The sequence below is a fragment of the Papilio machaon genome, chromosome 10, assembly GCF_912999745.1.
Source record: "Papilio machaon chromosome 10, ilPapMach1.1, whole genome shotgun sequence".
NCBI classification, from domain to species: Eukaryota; Metazoa; Arthropoda; class Insecta; order Lepidoptera; family Papilionidae; genus Papilio; species Papilio machaon.
The window spans coordinates 8136145-8162259 of NC_059995.1; the positions used below are offsets into that span (position 1 = coordinate 8136145).

Consider the following 26115-nt stretch of genomic DNA (forward strand, 5'->3'; position numbering starts at 1 on the left):
TGTTGGTCTAAAAACATTATTAAAACTGTTAGTTAATTAAAAGTATCAAAATATATTGGGCATGGTATATTTTAAGACACACATTTACCGACAAAGCCGTTCAACGAGGCACCTCACTACCGACCATTCATTACGCGGGCTTCGCATTGCCTCCATCAACCGCCGCGATGCAGACACGACACTAACTAAAAAACAAATACGATATATAGCTTTTCATCCATTTTTCTCCATCCCGACACACAATTTTTCATCTCTGACAGCTGTCAGTTTTGCGCGCCATTTCCACGAACTTTATTTTTCTAAAACTTTTTTGTCTGTGTTGGTTTTTTTTTGTGAATGCTGCCGGGTTAATAAAGCCTTCCGGTGGATATTAAAAGGTGAGTTGCATTTGTTTATTTTTTTAGTTTGGCTTTTATTGTAATCGAAGTCTTCCATTTGGAGTATACAGTTCTTTTACTGAGTTAAGGTATATTATATGTACATTATCCGAAATGTTTGCACTAATTCTTTTTTAATTATTATATAAGTACTTTTTTTATCAATGTTTGTTATCTCTAACTAAAATACTAATCTAAAGGAAAAGAGGTATAAAAAATAGTTCTAGTAAACATAGATTAAATAAAGTTTCAGTTAATGTAATAATTTTCTAACTTTTATCAACTCGTAACTTTTAATAACGTTACCTAGAAGAACTGACCTATCGAGAAGTTTCACGAAACTTTTTCAAATTGAAATACAGCCGGAGCTCGAGAGAATAGTTTTTAAATTTTCATTTATATAACAAACTAGTTGTCGCATGGGTTTCCGTCCACGCGGTATTCAAAAAAATTGAGTAATAAATTTAGCCTATGTCACACAGGCATAGTGTAATTTCACAACAGTGAAATAATTTTTCAATAAATATTCAACGCAAAACAAATGAACAATCAAATCATTTCTCTTTATAATATTAATATAGATTTATTTTTTATTTTGAAAATTTTATACATACAAATAACAATGTAGAAATCCATAAAAACTCTCATGTAATTATTTTTTCCCAATTATCGATTTTCTAATAGTTATGAAAATATTTGCTGAAGTGTGGCTGCATAGAGAGCTTTGTTTTCCATCTTAACGAATTAATCAGTACTATAAATTGTTATTATTTATTTATGTTAAGTCTGAGGGTTTCCACAGCTGAAACATCTAAAAAAACATATCACAAACATAGCTATAGACCAAAAAGGATATCTAACTTGGTGGGCATAAGTTAAACTAAATTATGGCAGCAAAATAGCGCCACCTGGTCGATTAAAAAAACAGTTACGAGATAATTTTTTCTTTTATGGCATTCTGTGTGCCAAAGTTGGTTGTATAAATTTTGTGACAGAACCGCGATAGCAGCGCCTCTGTCACTGGTCCCGATATCCTTGTTTAACTAACGTAATATTTTTATTTAATTGTTTGTAGGGAAATGTTTGGAATGACCCTCTATAAAAAAATATATTTATTTAAATCTCTTTGTATTGGACCACTACACATTAGGCGACCCGCTGCTAGTGCCTCCTTATCCTATAAAAAAATAAAAGATGCTTGAATCACATATGGCAACTCACCGGAAGTGTTTATGCACAAGGCGTCGTGTCTTATCAGTGAGCGTGGAAGCCTTCCCGGAACCCGTATAATTCAAGCGGACAGGCCATTTGCTGGTCCAAATGAGATAGCGCACGCGTCGCTGAATAATCATTTTATGTCACTGACTCATCTTAATTGAGTATGAAACGTCTCGGAATACTATCAACTCGATCAAATGATTAACAACATATTGGTTCCATAACAATGGTACTTATGTTCTTCTGATTAAATGCTAGAAACCTTCCATGATGTTGTGATGATGTTGAGTTTAAGAAACCTTATATGTTTACGTATTATTACCCTGTCTGTGGTCTTTATATTCATTACATTAAAGCTGGTATTTGATATGTATTACATGTACTTACTATACTTACGTATATCATCAGCTCACTATAAGTACCGAGGGACTTGGAGCCTACCCCAAGTTAGGGGTAACTAGGCCATAGTCTTCCACGCTGGCCCAGTGCGAGTTGGTTGACTTCACACATATCATTGAATTTCTTCTCAGATATGTACATCACGATGTTTATCCTCGCCGTAAGAACGTCGGATAAATGTACATATGTAAATCGAAAAACACATTGGTATGTGGCGGGATTCGAACCCAGAACTTGCAGATTGCAAGTCAAGTGCATAACCCCTGAGCCACCGACGCCTTCTTAAATGAGCCTTATATTAAATCTGGTTATGGATCTGTATTTCATGTGATATGTACAATTTACTTAATCTTTGCAAAAAATATATGTAAATACAAGGTTTATAGTGAAACAGATGCAGTTATCCAAGGTTTAAAATTACATAAAAACTAAAATTATACGCTATATTAATTACTATGTAGAAATAACTGCATCCTAACTAGTAGTAGAATTCCAGGAGCCCAATTTTTTTGTATCATTTCAGACATGCAATTCAACAATAGTCCGTTGGACGAAATAAAAACTTGTATAATTGTTTCTTAATAACAGACTATTACGTTTTGTGCTATATAGACATAAAAAATAACCGAACCATTCACCGCAATCTGTTACAAGAAGACAAAGTTCTTGTAACCAACATTTGGATAATGAGTTCAGACTTAGTGAGGTTAGAATGATGTTGTTCATTTTTTTTTCATTGTTAGAGCGTCGGTGGCTCTGGAGTTAAGCACTTGACTTGTAATCTGCTATCCTGTGTTCGAATCCTGTCATGTACAATGTGTTTTTCGATTTTCTTGAAAGATAATATTAATAAATCCATGGCGCCGATTTGTTCTTGACCTATTAAAGTGATTGATAATCCATACCAGATGAGTTATATCTCACAGAATGTGCTACGTCTCCGAGAGACACGCGCGGCGAGAACGTGGTCTAATAACACGTACAAAGATTAGTTAAGCTACTTTTTTACCTAACTTACGCTCACGAGCTAGGAATATATGTCACATTTTTTACTCTGTAGCAGTTTATTAATACAGGATTTTTTATTTGCTTTCGATTCAAAATTCACAAAAGTCGAATCTTAGATTTTTTTTTAACTTTGATATATTCTTATGATTACTTTTAATTCTCCTTGATCTGATCTAATTTAGTAAATATTAGTAATATTATAAATACGACTGTTTAGAAGGATGGATGGATGGATGGATGGATGGATATTTGTTTGAAGGTATCTCCAAAACGGCTCAACGGATCTCGATGAAATTTGGCAGATGTAAAGCATAGTCTGGAAGAACATATGGACGACTAATTAAGTTTTATTTTAAATCCATGCGGACGGAGTCGCGGGCGATTGCTAGTTATTTAATAACTTAACATCTACAAAATAAATGACGTAATAAAGTAAACACATTTCTCTTCTCGGTGCAATATCTACCCAATTTAAATTGAAGAGGTCCCGTTCGATCCCGGACATACGCACACATTGACAAAGTCGTATATCAAGGCTGGGTCGCTGTAAATTATGCTAATAAATGTGACTTCTAATTACAACACCATTAGCCTCAAATTCGGCCATTAAAATACGATACTTTTGGAGACAATGTAAGCATTTTATTGGAATTTTTTTGATTGACTATATTGAACCCGTAATTTAAGATATTATATTGACTATATTGACGTTATTAAATGCGTTAAAATCACTAATTTTTAGTTCGGTTTCCTTACTTTAATAACTCAGCAAGAATCATGCTTTAAAGATAACCTAACCTCATCATACAAATAACCTACGCAACCCAAAATCACTTTAAAAACAGTGGTAAATCCCACAACAATAATATTTGTTTGATGCATTAATATGCTGGATGAAATACCATGACCACACAGAAGACAGGCGTAAAATAAAAGAAATTCTCAGTGTGCGTGCCGGAGTGTTAGATCGCGTTCCCTTCCCATCCTTTTCTTATTAGGGTGTGACGGGAAGGGAAAGTAGATTTGACGGAGGAGGGGACGCATATAAAAGGAAATATCCTCTCTCTGTGCATCCTTCGACGATTAAAGGTAGGCATCTGGAATTGCAGATATCCATGATCACTTTGCTATTTAAGCGAATTCAAGTGTCCGCTTGTTCTATATAAAAAATATCTCTAACGTTAAAAAACTTGAGAGGTGTCATGGGACACCCGGATGGAACGAAGTTCCTTTCAATTAATTAGTGTAGGAACCAATGTTTATTCTATGCATAAAAAACTTAAGTCTTCACAAGAAGTACATTTTATTTCTATGAATTTTCGTTATATATTGTCACGTCGTTGCCATGGTGATATACCAAAAAGTGTCATGACAACTTTTCGTAAGAATTTTTTCCGTCTAGCCCCTTTCACAACGCGCAAAAAGGAACTTCGTTCCAAAACGAAACGACATATTCGTGTGTACATTTAATTGTGGGTAAGTACTATTGCGTAGTATTTTATACAAACCACTATATTGTACGAAATGACACAAGTCATTAATCCCAACCTTGTTCCTATTCGGCGCAAATAATAAAGGAAGGTTCGTTTCCAGTGTCAAGGACGAAAAACGTATTTTAAAAAAACAAAACCAGTCTTTAAAAAATAAGTTATGGGATCATATATTCATTCTATTTATATGAACAATATTGATATATGACAATGATATATATTACAGTATATTTTTAGATCCAATGTTGAAATTACCTTCGAAAAATATATACTTACATGAGTCCCTTGAACCGGAGTAATACTAACATTTTATAGAACACCATCAAGTAACTAAGGCATGAAAATCTGGACTTCTTATCTTTTATTTTAAGACCCTTGAAGGCAAGTTAACGCATTTACAATTCCTTCTTGTATGTTGTTGCAATATATATAATAAAGCTTTCCGTACTTTCAATAACAATTTAATTAACAATATTAATACGATGAAATATATCATTCATCGTTTATTTGGTAAAGTTTACTTTATATCGAGTTTCGTGGCCCCATGTTCGGATAAAGGTTGACATATATATATTTTATTTGTAATTTAATTTATTATCAAATTAATCTCAGATTATTTTACGATTGTATTTTAACGAAGCTTAGCACTCAGAATACGAAACTGCAACGCTTAATTAACTTTTACAACGACATTTCCATTACAATATTAAATATTTATCTTAAAGCATAATGGTAGAGATAGTTCAATATTACTTATACAAGTACATTAGTTTGTTATCGTATTGTAAATATTAGACAAATTGAAAACAAAATTCAGTAATTAAATCAGAACCTACTGTCTTATGCCTACTCTATGTCAGCGCACCAAGTTATCCTTCACCGGTTCGATACATAATTCGTCATTTCAGTCATCCTTACTCAAACACGTTACCTTTCATGCAGTCTATTTATCTCTTCTCTGGCACATTATATACATATAATAAAATAAAAAACTTGAGAGGCGTCAAGGGACACCCGGATGGAGCGAAGTTCCTTTCGATTAATTAGTGAAGGAACCAATGTTTATTCTATGAATAAAAAACTTAAGTCTTCACAAGAAGTACATTTTATTTCTATGAATTTTCGTTATATTATTGTCACGTCGTTGCCATGGTGAAGTAGCGCTCATTCGTCGTTAACATACTTACTATAGCAAAAAGTGTCGTGACAACTTTTCGTAAGAATTTTTTCCGTCTATCCCCTTTCACAACGCGCGATAAGGAACTTCGTTCCAAAATTAAAACTATTAAAAGAGAAAATGTTTTTGAATACTTAGCAAATATTAGAAAACATACAATTACAGATTACATAATAAAATAAGTCATTTGCATTCGTACTCGATGTAATAATTAGAAATCACATAAATCTAAGTAATTTATAAACATTCAGCGATAAATCTGCGGAATTAAAGTGGAGGCTAAGTTATTATCTAAGTTATAAGTTAGAGTTGATTTCAAGATAAAGTTAGCTTTCTATAGGCAGCGTTCAAAGGCCCACACTTTCCCTCGTACTTAACCGTGGGACGTTTTAATGATGAGCATTGACTACTTGACACATACACAGAGTTAAATGCAATAGTAATGAATAGACATGACATACATGTGACGACAAAATTAATTAAAAATTTTATGTTTCTAAATATTTTACAGAATTTCGGGCTAAGAAATCGGACTTAATAATATCGGTCAAAATAAAGATTGCCGCACAAGGACAGCTTCAAATAGTTCTCTCTCTCTCTCTCTCTGCGCATCGTTTCCTCACTCCTGAGGGTCGCGACCTCTCCTCTTGACCATCTCGCGAAGGGTGGTTCTCCATTCTGTGCGGTTTTCGGCGCTGTGGATGGCATTATGTATGCTGGAGTCAAGTGCGGTGCGTACTTGGTCAGTCCAGCGCATAGGGCGACGCCCTCTGGGTCTCTTTCCCTCGATTTTTCCAAATAGTTCTAGTGCTGCAATATTTTAGTGGCGACAACAAACTGTGGTCCGTTTACAGCTATCGTTATCTGCTTCCATCGTAAAATCTTTGACGTGTACCTTTGTCAAAGCTTTGTTATATCTTATAGAAGCATACATCAATCCATTACCGCTGCGTTTACTCACATCGCGTCGAATAAAAATAAAATGTGAGCAATTCAACTATTCCCTTATACAAGGGATTTATTATCACTATAAAATATTGATACGGCCGTTTGTTTAAAGGTATGACTAACCATTATCAACAGCTTTCTTTGTCGCGCCATCGAGCCAAGGTCGACAAACCGCAGTGATTCATTTTATAGTTAATTCACGGCTATAATAAAATAAAATCTTACTTATATAATAAATTGGAATGTTTGTATTGATGGGTGGATGAAAAACAACGTCCCATAAAACTATTTAAATGGATTTTTGTTTGAAGGTTTCTCTGGAACGGTACAACGGATCTTGATGAAATTTAGCACTGATATAGAGCAAAACACACATGTATGAGCAGAACACATACGCTACTAACAAAGTTTTTTTTAAATTCCGCTCGGACGGAGTCGAGGGCGACAGCTAGTATTACAATAAATACCTAAACAATTTAGTTGCGTATACCAACAGACGCTTTTGCGGTTTTTAGTAAACACTATTCGTTTTTTTAATGATTTAGAACCTACAATCATAGAAAGAAGTCCATTGGCGGTAATTCGGCAATAAGGTCAATCTTGCTAATGTTATAAATGTAAATGTTTAGATGGATGGATGGATGTTTGTTTGAAGGTATCTCCATAATGGCTGCATGGATCTTGCTTAAATTTGGCTTAGATGTAGAATATAGCCTGGAAGAACACTTAGGCTACTAAGTTTTTTTTTTTAATTCCGCGTGGACGGAGTCGCGGGCGTTAATTAGTATCTTATAAATTCCATCCCATCTCCAGCCTTACAAAAATTTGTAATTTAATCTACCAGCTTGCTAAAAGCTTTAGAGCTTATACCGAGTCCATTCCTAAATGTATTGAAAATGTATATTTTTTATTGATTATAAAAGAGCAATCTCAACTACAGTCACTTTCAAATTATCAATTAACCCAGAATGCCACAGTAAGGATGAGATAATTAACCAAATCGATATAATACGATTCTGATGTAAATTGAAGATAGGAGCCGTAAGCCACACATAGTTCCGTCGCTGAAAGTGTCGCATAAATCTTCCGTAAGGGGGCGCTGTGAGTAAGGTTTGTTAATCGATGTTAATTTAGGACTCGGGTCAGAATCGATTTATCTGAAAAGAGAATCGGGCGCCGATAGTAATGGTTACGTCAAACCCAGTAAAAATAATGAGGGTTTCTTCCGCACTGCAAATTTAATGAGACAATTTATCGAGATTCATTTGTTTTTGAATTATTAATTACAACGTATTTTTGGTCTAGGAATAGAGTGACTTTAGTGCTTTGTCCTTAATAGATTAAAGCCCTGTTTCTGAAGGACATGTAAAACGTCTAACAACTCAAATTATGAGTCACCATTTTAACTGGAGATTAAATTAACTGACATTTCAGAAACTTAAAAGACATAAAATTTCAAGCAAGAAACCTATTATAGTTTTATTGTATTTCAAAAAAATTATACAAACCTAATTCGATAAAATAAAACATTTTTTTAAACTAACAGATTTTTGTCATCTTGCTTATATTTCTTGTAATCATTTCAGCTAAGCTACAGGCTTATGCTAGGATTTTTTTACCTAAGTATGTAATTTATCCTTTCTCTAGTGATAAGATATTTATCAAAGACCTTAGACAAGTTTGTGGTGAACTTGTTTGTTTCCGCTATTATTTTAATAAGACGTATGTAAAATAGACATTTGTTCGTACCGTTGTATGTCTGCTGTATATAAGTGACAGCTTTAATTAAGTTAATACCTAATACAGTATGTAAACAAACATATTTCTACACTTAGTGGTTATTTTCCATACATTTTCTTGCCTGCCGGAAGGTAACGCCTTTTTCGTAGACAGGTTAATATTTTCTGCATAGAGAGGAAAATAAATGCAGAATAAATAGACAAGAAATTGTATGATTAAATGTATCACATTCCAGTTCAATTGGAAAACAAACTCTCGTCTTCCATATTGATCTATCATTCATAATATATAGTCACTTTTGTAAGTTCAAAAGAACCATGTCGTATTTCGCAAAGGCCATCTTTCTCTTCCTAAGCCTACCTCTAGTGATGTACCCCTCCACATTTTGTCATATGCCTTTCTTCCATACAATATGCATTTGAATAACTGCATAATAAGTGAGATGATAGTAAAATAATAAAAGTAAATATTTTAATATCCGGCCTTACAAAAGCCGTTAAAAGTAATTTATAACATTAATAACAGTTTGTAACAAGAGCGGAAGATTCTGTAGAGTCGATTGCGATCTGAGATAGTAAGACAAGGAGTTACAAAACCGGATGCAGTAATACAAATACATTTTTCTGCTAACGCCGGATGTTTGACTATTGCAGGTCATCGCCCTCCATTTGTTATTGGGCCACGAAGTACGCGGACGCGTTGCTTATGTTTTAATTTCATATACATTTGAGACTGCTACGATTACGATCGATTTTATGCATAAAAGTTACCCCCATCTTACTAAAATTATAAATGCGAATTTTTAGATGGATGTTTGTTTGAAGGTATCTCCGGACTGGCTCAACGGATCTTGATGAAATTTGACACTGATGTAGAAAAAACTTCGTTCCAATAGTCTGGAAGAACACATAGACTATTTATTAATTCCGTTATTGTTTTTTTTTAATTCCGCACGAACGGAGTCGCGAGCGACAGCTAGTTTTATTAATAAAGTGAAAATATTTGGAATGAATAAACTCAAAAACTACTTAACCGATATCTATAAAACACAATAAAAAAGTAAACCTCCGATTTGTTGTTTTTTATGTATGTTACGAACGTTTAACATCGACGCATTGTTTTCGTGGCCCTTCCACTTCGTCAAGAAATTGGCACACGAGTTTAGTGGACCGTCTAGTGTACTTGCAAGACATAAATAGACAAGTACTGGCACCAGTACTTGTTTTGAAACGAGGAAACATCATCTCTACTAACTTAGCACATGCAACATGTCATGTCGGACGTGACCGTGTTTTAGTCCGATTAATAACGAATTACTAATTCATTGCGGAGTTGTAAACGCACCGCGCGTGTTTCAATGTGAAATTACAGTTAATGGTTTTTTTAATTAGGCGAATTAGTACACGATTTTATCTTTATTATCATAAAAAAATGAACCTTACTTCGATTCGTAATACATTGAGAAAGTGTTAGCAGAAAATTGTTTAACTTGATTTAAAATAAAATCACCCTATAATATATTATTCGAATTTATTGCAAGCAAGAAATGAATTCTTTTTGATGTTAAGTATTTATTTAAAATCTATGTTGATTTTCTAATGAAAAATACAGTAAATACTTACCATGTTTCACTTTGTTTAAAGAACGTTTGTGTTATGGCATCATATCACGTAAAACGTTCATAAAAATGTATTAAAAAATGTCATTAATCTTACTAATATTATAAATGAGAATGTTTAGATGGATGAATAGATGGATGGATGTTTGGTTGAAGGTATGTCATAGTAAACATAGTGTGGAAGAACACATAGGCTTGTTGTAAAGTTTTTTTAATTCCGCGCGGACAGAGCCGCTGGCGACAGCTATTATTGATAACTTCTTTCCGAAATTCTCTTCGATAAATTTCAAATTAAAAACAATTAATAAAAAAAACTTGAGAGGTGTCAAGGGACACCCGGATGGCACGAAGTTCCTTTCAATTAATTAGTGAAGGAACCAATGTTTATTCTATGAATAAAAAACTTAAGTCTTCACAAGAAGTACATTTTATTTCTATGAATTTTCGTTACATATTGTCACGTCGTTGCCATAGTGAAGTAGCGCTCATTCGTCGTTAACATACTTACTATAGCAAAAAGTGTCGTGACAACTTTTCGTAAGAATTTTTTCCGTCTAGCCCCCTTTCACAACGCGCGGTAAGGAACTTCGTTCCAAAAATTCAAATTTAAAAGGAAAACTTTTCTTTGGAACTACATGACGTAATTTATATTATCAACATATGTAAGCAATAATATAGATGTGACACGGAAAATACAGACGGAACCACGCTCAAGTACTGAAAGTGACTGTGTTACAATAAATGTCAAGTCTCTCCTGTTATACATTATTAAACGGATATTTTAAAAAATCCTAGAATTGTTACGGTAAACCGCAGAGCGAGTTGAAATTTAATGTGACAATATTCGGTCTAAAATTTTAGAGGCTCTTGAAAAAAACCTACATCCAGAAAAGATTTATCAAGTAGGTAGTAGTAGTTTTTTTTTTTAGGTTAGTATTAAATAGTGCAACAGATGTTATTAAGATCTTCTTCACATATAATCTTATTTTTTTAAATCATTGTTTATAATAGAGTGTTCATCTGTTGTAGAGCTAGTTTTGTTTTTCTTTTTAAGTACGAAATCTTGTCAGCTTAGTTAAGAACGTAATTATGCCGTATGTGCGCAGGCCTAAAATAACAGTGTTTCAGATTAACCATGTTAATTCCTGTAGTCTTAATAGATAATGATGAATGTCATTAAATTAAATTAGCTACATTTTTAACACATTGACAGCTGTCATAATGAACTAATTATTTAACTACTTTAGACGTAGTGAAACCGCTTTGCGAGCCGCGTAGTATTTTTTTTGATCCGGCGCTCGCGGGTTTACCCGCCACCGTGCGACGTCCTGGTTATACGAACCCGGATGTGGTCAGGCCCGTTACACCCATTCACGGCATAGTTGATTTTGTCAATAATTTATATAATAAAAACAGCTAGACGCCGCTCGATTTGTATCGTTATTTATTTTTAATTTCAAACGTAGGAACACTTAGTTGTACGTAGACCACAGACACCAGTGCTAGTGTTGTGTCAAGACAATATTTCAAGTCGCTTTTAATTAAAAATAAAAGGGGAAATTTTAATAAAATAAAAATTAATAAATATTATTTATGTATCTAATGAGTTCAGTGTGTGTATGTGTTTTTTAAATTTTGTAACAGAATCATCGAGTTAATTACAGAGTAAGTTTGTACATCTATATATATAAAAGAAAGTCGTGTTAGTTACACTATTTATAACTCAAGAACGGCTGAATCGATTTGACTGAAAATTGGTGGGCAGGTAGCTTAGAACCAGGAATAGGACATAGGATAATTTTTACCTCGTTTTCTTTTCTTTTTTTTTTATTCCGCGCGGACGGAGTCGCGGGTAAAAGCTTGTATTAAATACAATTAATATTGGCAAATATTGGTAATTTTAGAGTTCATTTATTGATTTGAAATTAAAAATAAAAACATAAGTCTTTAGTAGTAATTATTTTCGTCATCAGATTACACTTATTCTGAAGCAAAAATCTACTCTGATAATACCTTCATAATGCTTCAATTTAAAATATATAAAAGAAAGTCGTGTTAGTTACACTATTTATAACTCAAGATCGGTCGAACTGATTTAGCTGAAAATTGATGGGGAGGTAGCTTAGAACTAGGAGACGGACATAGAAACTTTTTTATCTTGTGTGCATTTTTTTTATTCCGCGCGGACGGAGTCGCGGGTAAAAGCTAGTTTAAAATAAAAAAAGAATATGTCGCAACATAATCATCATTGGGAAATCCTTTCTATATTATTGCTAACTAAATCATTGATTAGGGTCGGGTCACACTGTCAGAATTAGGTCATTACCAAATAGTTCACTTCACAATATACAATACTAGCTGTCGCCCGCGACTCCGTCCGCGTGGAATTAAAAAAACACAGTAAGTAGTCTATGTGTTCTTCCAGATTATGATCTACATCTATGCCAAATTTCATCGAGATCTGTTGAGCTGTTCTGGAGATACCTTCAAACAAACATCGATCCATTCGCATTTATAATATTAGTAAGATTACAATGTCATTAAAATATTATATGCAGTATCATCATATATAAAGATCATATAAGAAAACTAAAGAAAGCACATAACTAAGTAGAAATTATTAATAAGACATTCCTTTCATGTTAAGGCTTATAGGTAAAGGGAAGTTATTTTCATAACTATATTCCTTGCATTAAGAGATAAGGTCATATAATATTTGCCACGAGTCATCCCTTTTCATGTTTAAAGTTACGTATTTAATCAAAATAAATTGTTTCATGCACAATAATATTTAACAACGATGACACAGAAACTAAAGAGAGAACTTTACAAAAAACTTACTCATTTCATATAATAATCCAATTGTGTCGTAAAATTAAAGACAACCTCACACGACACGAATCTTTGTGACAATCGCCTTCGTACCGTCATCGTCAATTATGTCAAAATTAGAATGAGATTTTTGGTGTACTTTACGCACGATAGGAGGCGCTGCACAAATTTTAATACAAATTTTGTCGGTGACGATACGATGTACTTTGTTACAACTACTCGTGCTAGGTCCACAGGTCACGAATAACAAACTTAATGGCTGTGATTTGGCCCGCTTGCAACGATTTTGTTGGGGGTCAAAACATGGGCGCGGTTGACCGGACCTGGATTAGGATGTCCGGGTTTACTAATGCTGATTTATTTACAAATACAGACATTATCGTGATAATGTTAATCATGTTGTCATTCTTCGAGAATGCGTCCACTTTCTGGAGTGGAGATACTAAAATTAATGGTTTATAACTTGTTAAAATTCCACAGGTAACGTTTATGAGCTTAAATATTAGCACCGGACAATTCTATGTTTTTTGTCTATACTCTATGTCCCTAAGCTTTCAGCAGCTCATCTTCTTTTAACATGCAAATAAAACTGCTATGGCCCTTTAAAAAATGTAATTAACAATTTTATAACGACATCTTACCTTATTTAGGTACAACTCTGTCTTTAGAATTTTTTATAATCTATCTTTCGAATTCTTAAATTTTGTACAATAGCAGTTTCCACGGCGGAGAAATTTAATACGCTCGATAGCTCGAGCAATCCAAAGCAAGACACCGTCGTGCAATTGTGCCGGGGAATCGAACCTCGACGGACCGGTCCCCTAACTGTATCAATGGGTCAAACGAATCCGGAATAGACGCTAACGCCCTGCCCCATGATACAGACGCGTCCACAACTTATTTTATTAATTTAAGTCCGTACAAGTACATGCGTGTACACAGTTTATTTTATTAATTTAGATACAGTCGAGTACACAATGTTGCTTCTTTAAATTATACTGAATGCAGTTGTAAATTAAAACAAAAAGTTTTGTGAAGTTCACTAGACTTACAACTAACCAATTTAATTTCGGTTTCTGAATTTTATAAAAAAATTAAATCGCATCAACTTTTGGTTTGTTTGGAATATTACTTATCCTAAAAATTAATTATATAAATATAAATTACACTTTCTGAACGATTTATTACTGCACTGTACCTTAATCTACCAAACGGTATAAATATGATTTTAAGCTTACTTAAATTCATACTTTATGACGAAAGACTTACCTTTACCCAACTCGTACATACGCATTAGAGACTCGTAAGTTACTTCAATCAAGTTTTATAGGAATTAATACATAACTTACCTTCACAATATGCGATAATAACTTCTGAAAAATAAGATAACAAAATGTCTGATTTAATATGCCTATATATAACATGTAGAGTTGACCACAACATTATGTATATTACGCTATATACATATGTACCTATGAATACCACAATAGGAACCTGATAATCAATACTGGATTCCCGAATTTAATTAATAATACGTGCAGCCAAACCACACACCGCAAATTATTCAACCAAGATTCCTATCAGTCGAAATAATCTATCTATATATACGAGTATAAAAGAAAGTCGTGTTAGTTACAGTATTTATAACTCAAGATCGGTCGAACTGCTTTATCTGAAAATTGATGGGGAGGTCGCTTAGAACTAGGAGACGGACATAGGAACTTTTTTTATCTTGTGTGCATTTTTTTTATTCCGCGCGGACGGAGTCGCGGATAAAAGCTAGTTAGAAATAATTGCCTATCGTTTATAACAAGAAAAAAATAAATATCTAAATGAAGTAGAACTAAAACTATATTTTACGAATAACTACGCGGAAAAGTCAAATAATTGTGGTCTTGCATCTTAACCACATCTGTCAAAAATGAAAATAAACCTGTATTAATCGCCATCGTATCATCGACAAAATATGTGCAGGGGGCGCTGTGATCGGGTGTGAAGTACACCAAAAATGTCATACTTTTTTTACATAATTAACGATACCGATTCGAAGACAATTATCACACATATTCGTGCTAGACCCACAGCCCTAAAGTTATTTTTTGGACGGACTAAATACGCGATTAATACAGTTAACAAAAATGGTTATTATGAGAAAACTATAAAAGATAGATATATGCTATCGCAGACTTTTATTTAGCACATTTAAAGAGCTATAATTCTTCCATACATCATTTTTATGTAGGTCCTATAGTTTAGCCTACATAAGCAATTAAAGCAAAAAAAGTCCTTAATTTTCGGAACGCATTTTGAAACTAAACTCAAAATCTACTAGTCTTTTAGGTATTTTATAAATTAATAAAAAATCCCATCTGCAAACACTACCTATCGATTAATCTTTTTTTGTTAAAATCTTAGCACCAGGGGCGGAGTTAAGCGGTAACAGACATAAAAAACAAACTCGAATTGATAACCTCTTTCTTTTGGAATTCGGCTAAAAATAGTTCAATAGTGCTCGTTTTGTGTGAGCACTGCGCTCCTAGATACATAAGAAGGTGGAAAAAAAAGTAGACATTAATTGTGATATACATATATATATATGTCTATCGAATGTGGTCACAGAACTGATCAATTCAAAAGGCTGTGAATGTAATGAGATAAAAGGTCCTATTCGTCCTTTTATTTATAGGTTTATTTTTAAGCAGTTAATAATCGTTTATTATCTTGAAAGTGTTTTGCGAGGCCGCATATTTTAAACATGCCAATTATAAAAATAGGAATAAGTTATGCAAAAAAGTTTCGTTGCCAAAGGATTTTGAGTTGTATTACTGAAACGATTTTAATGCAAAAAAATTAAATCGATTAAAACTCGACCATGTTGTGTAAAACATGTTATCGAGTTATTTTTCCGGAAGTTATTGACGTACTTTTTGATGCAAAACAAAGTATTTTGCAGCCAATGTAAGAGTTTCAGTCAAGGTATCTGTTAATGGTCAGTCTCTACTGTTGTACCTGTCTTAAAATAATTCCATTCCCTTCATTTTCTTTATGAAAAACAGTGACAACTGTTTTTTTAGCCGACTTCAAAAAGAAGGAGGTTATCAATTCGACTGTATTTTTTTTATGTGTGTTACCGCGAAACTCCGCCCCTGGTGGTCCAATTTTGATAAAAAATATTTAAATCGAAAGGAAGTGCTTGCGGATGGGTCCCATTTTTTTACATGTACTATGGAATATAAAATTCACAGTTAAATAGGCAGTGGGTCTGATATTGCCAAAATTACATTTATATCGTTAAATATATTCTATAAAATGTTTATTACTTTGAACTTAATACAAGATTAAACTTTATTTAATAATACACCTTATACAATTCGAAATAAAGTGGATATTTTTTTTATTATTCAACGCTGCCAACTTTAATTGTCTTTTGCATGCAAAGGAAAATGGCACTTAACACGTTGATATTAAAACCGTAATTGTATGTAAAGTAATCTAAAAGCGACGTAAACAAAAAAAAAACAAGGAATGTAATCTAGAGCGAAGTGTGAATTGCACACATTTAAGACCTTTCCACACAAACTGGTGCGGTCGGTTCGCTGAGAAATCTTCCATGCGTTAACTCTGATAGGATTTCGCACTTTTTGCACTTTTACATACATTATTACCGAAGTAAACTTATTGTTGATTTATGTGAGGAGGCGCTGTTTTTCCTAGCATTTTTCAAATTAGACTAAAGAACTTTCGAGAAAATTAATATTAGAAATTATTTAACTATGTAAGGTAACGAAAATATGATTATCGAAGTAAACAAATATTTGAAGAATATATTTTAACAGTGGTAGACGCCAACAATATCTGTTGCACGAATTGAACGGCTCGCCTCGTGTTACACCACGACCACAGAGAAGAAAGACGCGAAGTGGAAGTAATTCCGCATTTCGTCTGACAAGTGTAGTGCTGAATGCATCATTTTAGTGCTCTTCCTTTTAAAAGGATGGGAACGAGAAGTAGATTTGACAGAGTAGGAGACGTATAAGGGGAAATATCTTCTTTCTATGCGTCTCTCTTCCGTCGATTAAAGGTAGGCAACGCTATTGCAGATGTCTATGGACGGCAGTCGCTTCGTCATTTCGGCGATTTTAAGTAGCCGCTTACTCGTTTGCCACCTTTTAATATAAAAAAAATATCGCGTGTATTATGTTCCAAATATGGTGCTCAAAGAGATAGCACATAAAATTTACAGAGTATACAATAAAGATTGTCATCCGTTAAACCGATTATCTAAAACAGATAAACTTTTGGAACGAAGTTCCTTATCGCGTGTTGTGAAAGGGGGCTAGACGGAAAAAATTCTTACGAAAAGTTGTCACGACACTTTTTGCTATAGTAATTATGTTAACTACGAATGAGCGCTACTTCACCATGGCAACGACGTGACAATATATAACGAAAATTCATAGAAATAAAATGTACTTCTTGTGAAGACTTAAGTTTTTTATTCATAGAATAAACATTGGTTCCTTCACTAATTAATAGAAAGGAACTTCGTTCCATCCGGGTGTCCCTTGACACCTCTCAAGGTTTTTTTTATATTAAACCTCACATATCTCTTAATTGTGTTAAACCTGAATGTAATACAAAATGTTTAACGATCCAGTAAAAATGACCGAGGCACGGACGCGCTTCACGAAAAGAAAACGGATAATCCACTTTGACAGGGCGCCAACAAATGTATACTTTGATGGAAGTGGTGTTAAACATAAGCGGAAGCGTTTAAAACTGTCCGCGAATATAAAGTAAAAATTCTTATAGGACTGCAACTCACTGGTGATTCGTGAGCTAGTATTGAGTGAGCCCTAAAAGATAACCCGACAATCGATCGAATCGGCAAATTCTTCTCTCCTTTCCTTTCACCATAAAGACTAGATCTGGGTTGGTTGATATTATCAATATTGTATGATCTCTTTTAAAAAGGTCTAGAGGTGTAAAGGTGCCAAATTTAGCAGTTTCGTTAGGTGGTTGAATACTGGCGTAACTAATTTATACACAAGTTTTAACACAAATATTACATTTTCCTATATGTGTGCATTCCAACTCAATATGACTACGCCACGCGAACATTAACGAGTATGCACTCAATTCGCCTTTAATGACTTATTCATTCGTACTTTAAATGGAAAAATTAACTTGCCGTTTATAATTACCGCAGTAATGTTAGCCGACGGTAATATCCGTCAGTTAATCTTAATAAATTGTCGCTGGAGCATTTGAAATATTTCTTATTGTTGAACATTGATAAAATATACAGTTTCATAAAATCATTAAGAATGTAATAATTATTAATTAGTAAAGGTGTGATTAATTAAATACGAGTACGTGTGGCGCGACCTTTATAAGGGAAGTAATGCGTTTGTTGTGTATAAGGAGAGCAGGAAGTGCTTACATTTTGCTCGCAAATATTTATTTAATACGAAATAAAGATTTCCGCAGTGTTGCTATGTTGCCACATGCAATAAAGTGACCTCTAAAATCTAGTCTTAGTACGGCCCAGTCATAAGAGTTGCCAGTTATGTAAAATAATAAATTGATAATATAAATGCCTTAGAAATTAAGAGCGAAAATTAAAAATATTATTCACTTTACTTTCTTTAAAAACCAAAACATTATAATAAATCTCAGCTATTATACATACGTTTGAAGCGTACTATACTTTACATATATGCATCTCTTTTGCTCTTTTCTATCTTATATGTTCCTTCTCTATCTTGTAACGAAATCTTACAAATGTGAAATTCCCTGGAAAGTACTCAGCTTAGAAGTTTCACTCCAAAATATGTCAACCATTATAAAATACTCGAGAAACCAGAAAGCTAAAATATGTCGCTCTTTTCTTGTCAGTATCATCAGTGTCATATAAAATTTAATGTAATATGTATTTTTTAATAAAATAATCTCTCATCCGCCATGCGGTCGTCACTTGGGTCCAAAGTTTAATTGCCCATCTTGTATTACATTTACTGTTATTAACAGTACCGGACTACCAAACTTGCTACACTTTTGGACAGGTTCGGTTTTTTTAATTGCACTCCGCTACACTCCTCGAAGACAGCTCTGTATTTTCGGTAGTTATATTAATAAGAACATTTTAATATGCAAATTAAATATTTGATAAAATTTCCTGTTATTTTAGATATGAATGTATATTTTATTGTATGCCAGTTATTTCATGCATGCTTTTTATTTTTTTATTATTACAAAAAATCTCATAATAATCGTTTAGTCCCACAAAACGACATAAGACGTTTGTCTATGGGATCAAGACATAAAACATTAAATTAAACTACTACATTTATACCTATATTTCTACTTATAGCTTCTTCTTCTTCTTCGTACTCTTCATTACTGAAGGTCGTGCTCATCTTGAAGTGCCTTCACTTATAGCTTAAAAGCTTGTTATTAATTTTTACTTTTAATACTTCTACTGCCGGAACATAGTGTTATCCCTCTCTTTCTCTATGAACAGAACAGAGATAGCAATAAGTTGTTGTATAGGTGATTAGGCGGTGGACATCCCCGATTACATAACTTAAGCATGGACGATAAATTAAGACGTTTGCAAAAAAGTCGAATCTAGCTCTTGAAATTTAGTATTTAATTAAATTAATATAATTAAATAATAATTGATTCCAAATCATTCTGCGATCCCGTTCGATTGTGAGATCCGGCTACTGCATTAAAATTAAAAACGAATACTTTCCAAATTATATAAGGCAATAATTTGGCCGGTACTTAAAACTGTAGCAATACCAAAAAAATATCGTAATTGTTTCATTTGTTTGGTAAACATTAATTTAAATATTTCGCAAAACTTAAGCTCGCAGACTTAACTATAAATACATATCAAGACTTCTTCCTCTGATTGGAGTAGATTTCTGGAAGTTCTTTTTTTAATTCACTTTACCAAATTAATAATTTAATTCTTTTGGTAGTATAATAATCGCCTAAAACAATACTTATTTAATTTACTTGTTATTGACTGAGCGAATCCATTTTAGAGTGTGCTTCCACTCATCAATTCCCTGACCTTATCCAAGTCCCACAATCTCGCCACACAAGGTTTTACAGTAAGATACCACTGCAGGCTTTTAGTAAAAAATATTTCTATTTTTTCAAAATGAACAGAATAGTAGTGGAAACGCCCATTAACATAAAGGTCGTATCTTATAAAGTTAAATCCTTAAAACGCATTTTATAATAATTCCAGATACAGTATGTCACAAAACTGCAAATCTACGTACACAGCGGCGACTACGCGCGACGCCAACAACAACACCCTATACCACGGGGCTGGCGCGGGCTACGGCGGCCGAGGGTACGCGCCGCCCAACAAGAATTCTAACAACAACTATCAGGTATATACAACCTTTTACATATTATATAGCTAAAATGCAATGAAATCGAGTGATAATTAGAATTTTAAATAAGTTCTGTTTCTGTTAAATTACCATATAATTACTCTGGCTGCTGCATGAAAATATGTGTCATACCTAACTGAATTAAGCAGTTGGAATATTTGACAAAGCATTAGAATTTTTGTCGATTAATATAAGTGAAAAAAAAATTACCATTACTTAATGTCTCGTTATAATACCAAAGTTAAATTCATTCATCATTCATCATCAGGTCACTATACGTCCCCGCTGAGGGGCTCGGAACCTACCCCAAGTTAGGGGTGACTAGGCTATAGTCAACCACGCTGGCCAAGTGCGGGTTGGTTGACTTCACACATATCTTTGAATTTCTTTTCAGATATATGCAGGTTGCATCACGATGTTTTCCTTCGCCGTAAGAACGTCGGATAAATGATAATATAGTAAATAATATGTAAATCGAGAATCGAAGAACACATTGGTACATGGCGGGATTCGAACCCACCACCTGCAGATTGCAAATAAAGTGTTCAACCCCTGATCCACCGACGCTCAAAGTTAAATAGTTACATATAAAAAGTAAACATTCTGAAAATGGGAATATTTTAAATTCTTAATGAACGAATCCCGTGCGCAAAAAGGATACTCGATTGAGGTCCGCATTGCGCAAAATTCAGCGCATTCGTCCTGCCGATGCCGGGCGCAAATCCCTACGTACTACGATCAACAGACGGGCAGAACGTTTCGAAACGTTCCCACGTCGCTCGATTATATATAAATATATAAATAATTTATGAACCGAATAAGTTACGATACTAGCAATACATCAACTCGTTCTGAACCTACCTTTATGTCTTTCTATTACTTTTTTGTTATTCGCATCAATCCGGCTTATTATGAAGTAGCTTAAACGTAATCCTGCTTAGCATCAAAAATAATTAGAACTAACTAGCTTTTAGCCGCGATTTGTCCGCGCGGTATAAAAAAATTATAGTCTAGTAGTTGTTCTAGACAACAACAACATACACACACACACACAAACACACACAATTAAAAATTATTTACTCTTTATGTTAAAATGTAAATCGAAACTGCTATGTACACTGGAAGATCGAGGCATTCCCTACACAAGTGTCTCTTGACTACTTTTTGGGAAGCCCCGGCAACTTAATTGTAAAGATTTACTTGAAATAAATCCATTTTTTTTTCTAGACTACATTCAACATGTATGTCCTTTTACTTTCTCATTTATAATATTAGTGAGATCAACATTGTTCTGAAAGTCGCAATACCAACTATCATTTAATCATTATTTTCTTCACTTCCTACTCTTAATAAAACACAGTAATTTTTTCACTGTTCTCATAAGAAAATATTTTAACTTGGAAAACAAAGATGTCTCACTTTGCCCCTATAACATTGGGAAGATTTACTAATCGACTGACATCTCAAAGTTTAAAAGCAGAAAATCCGTTCATGTTAAAAGTGGTGACAATTGAACCAACATAACCCATAAAAAGTCAGGTGAAAATAGTATTAATTTACATTAATAACATTCAAGAACATATTCAGTTTGTTTTAATATTTCAAAGATATAACTAAATGATCTCAACTTATCATTTTTCTTACTATAACGACTCACAGTTGCCAGAATTTAATGCTTGTAAATTACAAAGATAAAAAACCATCACTTACTACTACCAGAAACTGAAGAAATTACAAAAAAATATTTTATCTGAATCTTGGCAATAAAATATAAGTGTAATTTAACTTGATAATATTGTATTACGGAAGTATTTCTTTGATAAGGGCTCGGAAACTCAATCTTTTTATTATGTAGTACTCAATTCTTCCTTCCCAACTTCTCTCATTACAACTCTGTTGTCAGTCGTTGTCAATAGATCGGACCATCACCTGCTTGTATCTTTTGTTAGAGCATAGCTTGTCATCCCAAAGTAAAATAAATGATTTGGCGAAAGTCAAAACTGAATTCGAAGCTTACACAAAAGTTTGTGCGTAAGCGCTCGTTACTCGCATTCCGTAATATATAATACGACAAATTTATCTGACCCGGTGGCCACAACTGAAACTAATTTACAACACCTCATAGATATAGTCAACATTTATCAATGTCAAAAACTGCCACAAGGCAATTGTTGGGCTGTAGCATCTTGTCTTGTGAATCGTTTTCTATGCTTTTGTTTGGTATTTATATATTTTCTGGCAGAACTAACCGCGATAGCAATACCTTTCTCACAAAGCCAATTAAACTGATCAGACTTTAGCGATGTTATAATTACAGTATGTGGAGCGCTCCCCCCCTCTCCCCGCGCCCTCCCCGCAGTCCCCCGGCGCCGTATAAAGTAACAGTTAAGGCAGCGCAATTCAACTCGAGCCGTTCAGATTTCGAGGAATTTATTTGCTCGAGTTTTTGTTTTTTATTCTTTTACTGTCGTATGGTACAAAGGTAATCAGATCGGTCGATTATTTTTAAAGCTTTTCAATAAGCTAAATGTTATGTTTAAATGCGGAGATATTTCAAGATGATTTCTTCTTCTTGAGGTGCCTCTCCGACTAGCGAAGGTTGGCAGTCAGTTCTCCATATTTTTGTTTATCCCTTGCGAGGCGAAACAGTTGGGTGGAACTCGAAATTCCAGTCCACTCTCTGATGTTGCTCAACCACGATTTCTTCCAACGGCCAACACTCCTTTTGCCGGCAAATTTTCCCATTAGGATGAGTTGGAGAAGATCATATCTGTCGTCAAGATTTAATTAACATTTTGTTAAGTTACAGCTTCTTAATACGGTTACATTTATGACAGAGTTGTTAGTGATAAGATAATGTAATGTAACTTGCTGCCACACTCAGATTCATTTCATGGTCACCTAAGCAGAGCTTTAGTTTAGATTTACTTCTTAAATGATTATTTAAGGACTTTAAGTGTTGCAGTTAGACTCTTTTAAATTCCCACAGCTAACTTTTAGTTTATCATAACATAACAAAATATGTAAAGGCTTTACGTATAAAGATAACTATAAAGGTTGTACTGTAAATCGAATCCATACTTCCGTCTGTGTGTCACAAACTTTATTCATTAATCATACTTAAAACCCTCGGTAGTTATCGATGTTATATTTCTCGCAATCCTTTTAGCAGCACATCAATAAGATATTTACTCGTATATTTAGTCAACATTGTGTTTGTTTTTGCAATTATACTGGTGTTTTTATTCAACTCCCTGTCCACATCACAATGTTTGTGAGATGCCGATCTCATATAGCACTTTCGTACTGATCTATTATTTTTAGTTTAAGTCCTCACTCCCTTTATAATTAAGTCTCTTTCACGCAATCTAATATATTTATTTATTTATTCTTTAGCACTTTTATAAGTACAAGGAGGACTTAATGCCTAAAGGCATTCTCTACCAATTCAATTCTCTCTAATATAGATGGCTCTTACTAGAATTTTTTTTGTGTTGGAGTTTTTTTGTGGAAAATCTTCCAAAGATACTCTGCCTACAGGGGGAACACCCGGGTTATGTAGGAATTAACCCACAAAAACCCCGTCAATGCCCATTGTCAAGTTCAATAGAAGAGGATTCCGGGTTTCCGGAACAGCTCAACCTAGACCTATCTCTACTGATGTAGATACCCCTCCGAAATTTATTTTTCTTGTTTCTATTTTTTATTTATGTACATTGTAAACTTATGATACATAATTATTACTCGACTCTTGGCAATTACAGTTATACATTTTAAAACTTCTGCCAAAAATATTTCATACGTTCAATTTAATGGTTTCAACTATAAATTTAACGTCCAATGCCCTAGATATTTAATACTTCGTGGTCTAAAACAGATCTATACGTTATAGCCGCTGGAGCGAATTACGAAATTTGACAAAACTGCTATCGGGTTACGCTTGGTAATTTTTCTTGTTAAATTATTTATTTAAAGAATAATTTTAATATAATGAAATTAACTAGTACGTGGTATTAAACATGAACAATACATAATTGTTATCTCTTCTTCAAAGAAAAATGGATGACTTTTTGTACCTCTACGATTGTTCCATCAGAGAAGAACCACGGTTACATAGAACATTTTGTTTTTGGAAAACACTGACGTTAGATATAGGGCAACATTATAACTAAATAACCAAAGCTTTTAAGACATTCGTAATACAAACCACAGATAATATAATAAATATAAAATCTTCAAGTAATTTATTTGTGTCGACTTTAACAGGCACGTTACACTTCAAGTTTAAACTTTCTGTTAATGCTGAACAAAAATGTAACAGTCTTTATCTTGTTACCTGTCATGTCAACTCTGTAATTTTGCCGCATCACGCGTTATCTGCAATGTTCAACCACGACCGATGTACACGACTTGCACGTTCCCCGCTATTTTACGTTGCAACGTCATCCATTTATATTTTTTATATCTCAAACAGTAACTTTAATATATAATGAAAATTAGAAAAATCAAGCTTTTTATTCTTGTCCTTTTGGTCGTACGCGATAACCAATTGTGATTAATTAATTAACAAATTACACTATAACTAAATATTAAAAAAAAACATGCAACAAATTCCAATATGGCCGTCCGACCGTTTCAATTATGGCGGTCAGGTAGCAGCTTAAAGCAATAAAGGCATCTGAAACTCTAACACGCCCCTAGCGCCACCTGGATGAAATTGATCCTCAATTAATATTTAGGGTACTTTATTACATCGAAGCAATTTTATAAAAACGTGACTTCATTGCCTTCCAATATTGATGAGGCTGCTTATATCCTCCAGTAATGCGATACCTCATAGAATTTCATTGAATCTAGCTTGATATGGAGGTGCTTAAAATATCTTTTGAGCTTATGAAGTAAATGCCACAGGCTAGTTAATTACCATTTATTTTTCTATTACTCAAATGAAATATTGTACAACAACAATTTTCAACAATGTTGTTCGTTTTAACTCACGATAAAACATAAAGCAAAATGTTAAATATAAACTGTAACATAAAATGTTTAGTTAAGTGCATAGTCATTATTGTCACTGTGGTATTAATTGACCTGTCTGTTTTGAACATTGTCACTGATGTGCAATTATGTGCATTTTGCAGCAAGTGACGGCGAAAGTGCTGTTCGGCAGCGTGACGGCGATCAATGACCTCAAGCGCCAGGAGAAGGCCGAGCGGGAAGTGCGGCGGACACACTAACATCTATCGCCATCTAGCGAACAGGTCTGATTATTTCTTCAGTGTTGATCTTCTAAACGTTTTGTCATACCACAAACAGATGGCGCATTTTTTAATTAAGCGTTTAGTTTAGTTATTCATCGCTAGATGGCAACTCAATACACTAAGAATTAAAAAGTGTCAATGCACAAGCTAGATGGAGCTACTACATTGATTGAATTGCATTATTATTTTTTTATTATTATTTCACCTGTTTACTTATTTTTGATTTCATCACTAATTTATTACAATTAATACAATTGGGTATAATAATATTTGACTCATGACGAACATTAAAATCGAAAAATATTTTTAAAACCAAAGTTTACTTTTTTATTACAGAATGAAAACTATAATCATGTGATACGAGGAAAATAATGGAAGCTATGGAGTGATCTCGGAAGACAGAAATAAATGTGCATAAAATATATTTTTTTAGATTTATAATATTAAACTTAGATTAAAGATATTACTCCTATTTTATCTAAGATCTTTTATAAAATTTTTTACAGCGTAAAATTTTACTTGATTGTATTAGATACGTAAAAAAATGTTTATAAAATAAACATGGCCGCCAACAATGTCTTTCAAAATATTTTAAGGTTAAGAAAATAAAAATACTTCGTATATTAATTTTT

The 26115-nt window shown here is 33.5% G+C and overlaps 1 protein-coding gene across 2 annotated transcripts; it reads left to right on the top strand.

The window, feature by feature from the left end:
- Positions 1–115: 115 nt before the first annotated feature.
- On the top strand, positions 116–25483 carry LOC106718191. Of its 2 annotated transcripts, none has more exons than XM_045679860.1 (3): positions 116–377; positions 20072–20219; positions 25364–25483. In XM_045679860.1, the coding sequence occupies exons 2-3, from the start codon at positions 20079–20081 to the stop codon at positions 25457–25459; spliced, it is 237 nt and encodes a 78-aa protein (XP_045535816.1). In that variant the 5' UTR covers positions 116–377; positions 20072–20078; the 3' UTR covers positions 25460–25483. The 2 variants fall into 2 exon arrangements, with proteins under 2 accessions (XP_045535816.1, XP_045535817.1); XM_045679861.1 differs by lacking the exon at positions 116–377 and adding an exon at positions 11605–11640.
- Positions 25484–26115: the final 632 nt, after the last annotated feature.

Bases quoted from the DNA above. Each gene is read 5' to 3' on its own strand.
- LOC106718191 (XM_045679860.1), top strand. From the start codon at position 20,079: ATGTCACAAAACTGCAAATCTACGTACACAGCGGCGACTACGCGCGAC. The intron at 20,220-25,363 runs GTATATACAACC...TGCATTTTGCAG, and splicing joins ATTCTAACAACAACTATCAG to CAAGTGACGGCGAAAGTGCT.